Source organism: Hylaeus volcanicus, chromosome 4, assembly GCF_026283585.1.
Source record: "Hylaeus volcanicus isolate JK05 chromosome 4, UHH_iyHylVolc1.0_haploid, whole genome shotgun sequence".
Classification (NCBI taxonomy): domain Eukaryota; kingdom Metazoa; phylum Arthropoda; class Insecta; order Hymenoptera; family Colletidae; genus Hylaeus; species Hylaeus volcanicus.
Window position 1 is genome coordinate 2,378,842 of NC_071979.1, and position 3,600 is coordinate 2,382,441.

Here is a 3,600-nt window from a genome sequence, read left to right on the forward strand (position 1 = left end):
GAGAGAGAGAGAGAGAGAGAGAGAGAGAGAGAGAGAGAGAGAGAGAGTATATATGATTAATTTTACAAGTCTGTATTAATAAAATACAAATGAAAAGGATCTAACTTGACTCTTAAATACCAAAACCATAACAAATAATATTTATCAAATATTTATAATGAATTAAATTAGATAAATGTCTAAATAAACATAACTAACATAGTATTTACAACATATGTATCAAAAAGTAGCATCTAATACAACAGACACTGAAATGTTATATTTGTGACACAGAAAAATTGAACGTTAAAGGTTAGATGAATGTAAAAAAAATTATACTCACTCGGAAACTTTTTATCTTGGAATGCTGGTGTGGTCCAGTCAGATATCTGTGACAGAAGATAATTAAAAAGATATATGTAATAAATGTGTTGGAAAAAATTGGTAAAAAAACTTTGAATGAATAGTAAGTACATACCTTGCCCAATCTGTCGCCTTTCGAGAATGGTTGATAAGGTATATCCTTGAATTGATCTGGTAATTCACATGGACCCCATCCGTTAGGATTATGTTGAATAGCAGGAGCTTGAAAATGAGCTACCTCTTCTTCCTTCTGAACAGTTTCATCCAAAACCACCACGTCGTCCGTCATTCTGTAGTTTTACAACATGAAAGCGACAAGACACGATGGTATCGTTGGGATCGTTTGCAATCGTTCGCTTAGGACGGAAGAACCGGCAACGCCATTATACATAGACTTAAAGGTTCGTTCATATCGCGCAATTAATTTTTAATAACACTTTTAATTAACCCTAGACCAGGACTCGGCAAATTTTTGGGCGAAAATTATCAAGATAAAATATACAATTCGGGCGAAAGCCGTGGAGATTCCACATTTATAAAATATGATCCTCCGTGTAACAAAAAACTTAAAAATAAGGCGTCATACGCATTGACACGTATACAGGGTGTCTCAAAAATGTTGAAGGTCCTTGAAGAGGGTGATTCGGGGGGTAATTTGAAACAACTTTTTCCTTAGCAAAAATGTTGTTTGAGCTTTCGTTGAGGAGATATTAATAAAAAAAACCGACCAATCAGAGCGCGACCGCCTAGCGCGTAGTTTACACTACCACGGGCGCTTCACCGGCATACTCGCGCTCTGATTGGTAGGCTACGCGATAGGCGGCCGCTCTGATACGCTACTGCGCGCGCTCTACCGTGATACTCGCGCTCTGATTGATCGAGGTTTTATAATTAATATCTCCCTAACGAAGCCTCGGACAACATTTTCGCTAAGGACAAAGTTGTTTCAAATTACTCCCTGAACCCACCCTTTCATGGATCTCCAACATTTTTGGGACACCCTGTATATGTATTAAAGCCACTCAATGTAAATTACTAAAAAGAACTAGTAAGTTATTAGAAAGAACTAGTAAGTTACTAGAAAGTTTACTGTTCCAGTATTCCATATTCAGTATTTTCAGTATTTTTTAGTTCTTCGTGTTATCACTAAAGTTAAAATGGCGTCGACTGTTGTGGCTTCAGCGACAGTTCGTGCCGTCAAAGGCAGAAAAATATTTTCAACGAGAGCTGCGCTTACCTTAGTGAGTGGATAATTAACTAACGAATGTACACCTGGAATTTCTAGGATATAATCTATACATTTATTTATAGTATTTATTAATATCGATACGAAGGTTATCGGGGCTCGTACGTTTCGTAATTTAAGGTTAGAATTTCAATTTATGTTGAAATTATTTCATAACGTTCGATTTATTGCTAGTAATAAAAATGAATTTTGTAATAAATTCTATATATAGTAACCTTATTTTTGTTCTATGTCTCACTTCTGACGGTGATAATATACATGATTCTATATTTACCTATTTCTTATAGCTTGATTTATGTTTGTTATAGACACCGACTGCAGTGAAAAAAATTAAAGAGTTATTACAGGACAAAGCTGAATATGTGAGTAAATATTATGTATTTGGTTCACGTGTCCTTTTACATATTTTAACATAATGAAAACAGATATATATATTGTATAATCAGTCAAAGAATACATTTATTTATAAGAGGGTGTAGACGCAAATGCTGCTTTCAAGATACTTGGAACCATTTTATCAAGTTATTTCATGACATATATTTTCATTGAAGTATATATGTATACCATACATAGACACGCCTCGTACTAGAGCACTATAGATAGATGCATGAAGTATAATAAATTTTATCTAGAGACGCGGTAGCGTCTCGATGCCAAGTTCATGAATAATTATACAGCCACCCTGTATAACATGGCGCTACCGCTTATCTTTTACAGGAGAGATGGTCCATTCTATTTTATTTACTAAACACAGTTTTGCTCGATTACATGAAAATTATATTACCTGAATGAACTTAGATATAACCTTTGAATAGTTAAGTACTCAAATCTGTACAATTTAATACCCGATAAGTTTTTATTACTGATCAAAGAAGAATCACATTACAAAAGTGCTCAGTCACCATTAGGTTTATGCAGCAAATCTACAATACTTAATGTTTCTTCAGGTTTAATTTCTTTGATAGTCAAAGTGTCAATAAAATGATTGTCTGTAAAGGTGACCTTATTCTCAAATTTCAATAACTTAGAACTCACAACAATAAAATGCTAAGAAAGCATTTCGAGTTGCTACCAGATATCAGAAAAAAAGGCCTCAAGTGCAAAGGGTTAATAAGTGTTACTTTTAATTTATATCCTTTGAAAATTTGGAATATCCCATGGCACATAATTTAGAGACACAGATTCATGCTATATTTTAGTTGCAAAAATAATATTATTTCTACAATACGTTAGAATGTAATTGAATACGTTACAAAATAAATTCTGTATTTTGTTTTCAGATTGGTTTACGAGTCGGTGTGAAACAACGAGGTTGCAATGGTTTAAGTTATACTCTCGATTATGCCAAAGAAAAGTCTAAACTTGACGAAGAAGTTGTTCAAGATGGTGTTCGCATAATGATCGACAAGAAAGCACAGTTATCTCTTTTAGGCACGGAAATGGACTACGTAGAATCCAAATTGAGTTCAGAGTTTATTTTCAACAATCCAAATATTAAAGGGACTTGTGGATGCGGAGAAAGTTTCTCCGTTTAATTAGTCCGAACACGAGTAAAAAGTTGTAGTTAATAATATGAGTTGAATGTAACTAAAGAACAACGTTTCTTTTATTGTAATACTCCATTCGAAGTCTATTAATGTTGACACATTTAATTTGAAACTGATAAGTAAATTAAATATATATAGTGTAACTGATTTCTTAAACGTGTATCATAATATGTATTTAATTTCATACATTAAGTTGTACATAATTTTTATTTAGGTATCGATTACAGATACGCTGTGTAATAATTAGTAAAATGTTAATTCAATTAATGTACATAGATATGTATAGCCATTGTTAATATATAGTAACTTATTCTCTTTAACCACTGTGTACTATAATTGTTTTAATTTGAGTATTTAACTATTGTACTAGTTTGAGTACTAATTTGCAATTCGAATGTGTAAGTTTGTTAACAAGTGCAGAACTTATGTTAAAACGCAGTGTTTAATTTGTAATTTGTTAACGAT

The 3,600-nt window shown here is 32.7% G+C and overlaps 2 protein-coding genes across 2 annotated transcripts in view; one reads left to right on the plus strand and one right to left on the minus strand.

Moving 5' to 3' along the window:
• The window catches only part of LOC128875314 (eukaryotic translation initiation factor 3 subunit D), a 2,775-nt gene extending 2,033 nt beyond the window's left edge, over positions 1–742 (minus strand). Inside the window, exons 1-2 of the mRNA XM_054120793.1 lie at positions 458–742; positions 323–368 (exon numbers count right to left, since the gene is read on the minus strand). Coding sequence (XP_053976768.1) covers positions 323–368; positions 458–631 — 220 coding nt within the window. The 5' untranslated portion in view covers positions 632–742. The remainder of the gene's footprint in view (positions 1–322; positions 369–457) is intronic.
• A 721-nt stretch (positions 743–1,463) lies between these two features.
• Positions 1,464–3,455, plus strand: LOC128875316 (iron-sulfur cluster assembly 1 homolog, mitochondrial). The gene is made up of 3 exons (XM_054120807.1): positions 1,464–1,583; positions 1,897–1,950; positions 2,869–3,455. Exons 1-3 carry the CDS (start codon positions 1,500–1,502, stop codon positions 3,121–3,123), a joined length of 393 nt encoding a protein of 130 aa, XP_053976782.1. The 5' UTR covers positions 1,464–1,499; the 3' UTR covers positions 3,124–3,455.
• The last annotated feature ends 145 nt before the right edge of the window (positions 3,456–3,600 follow it).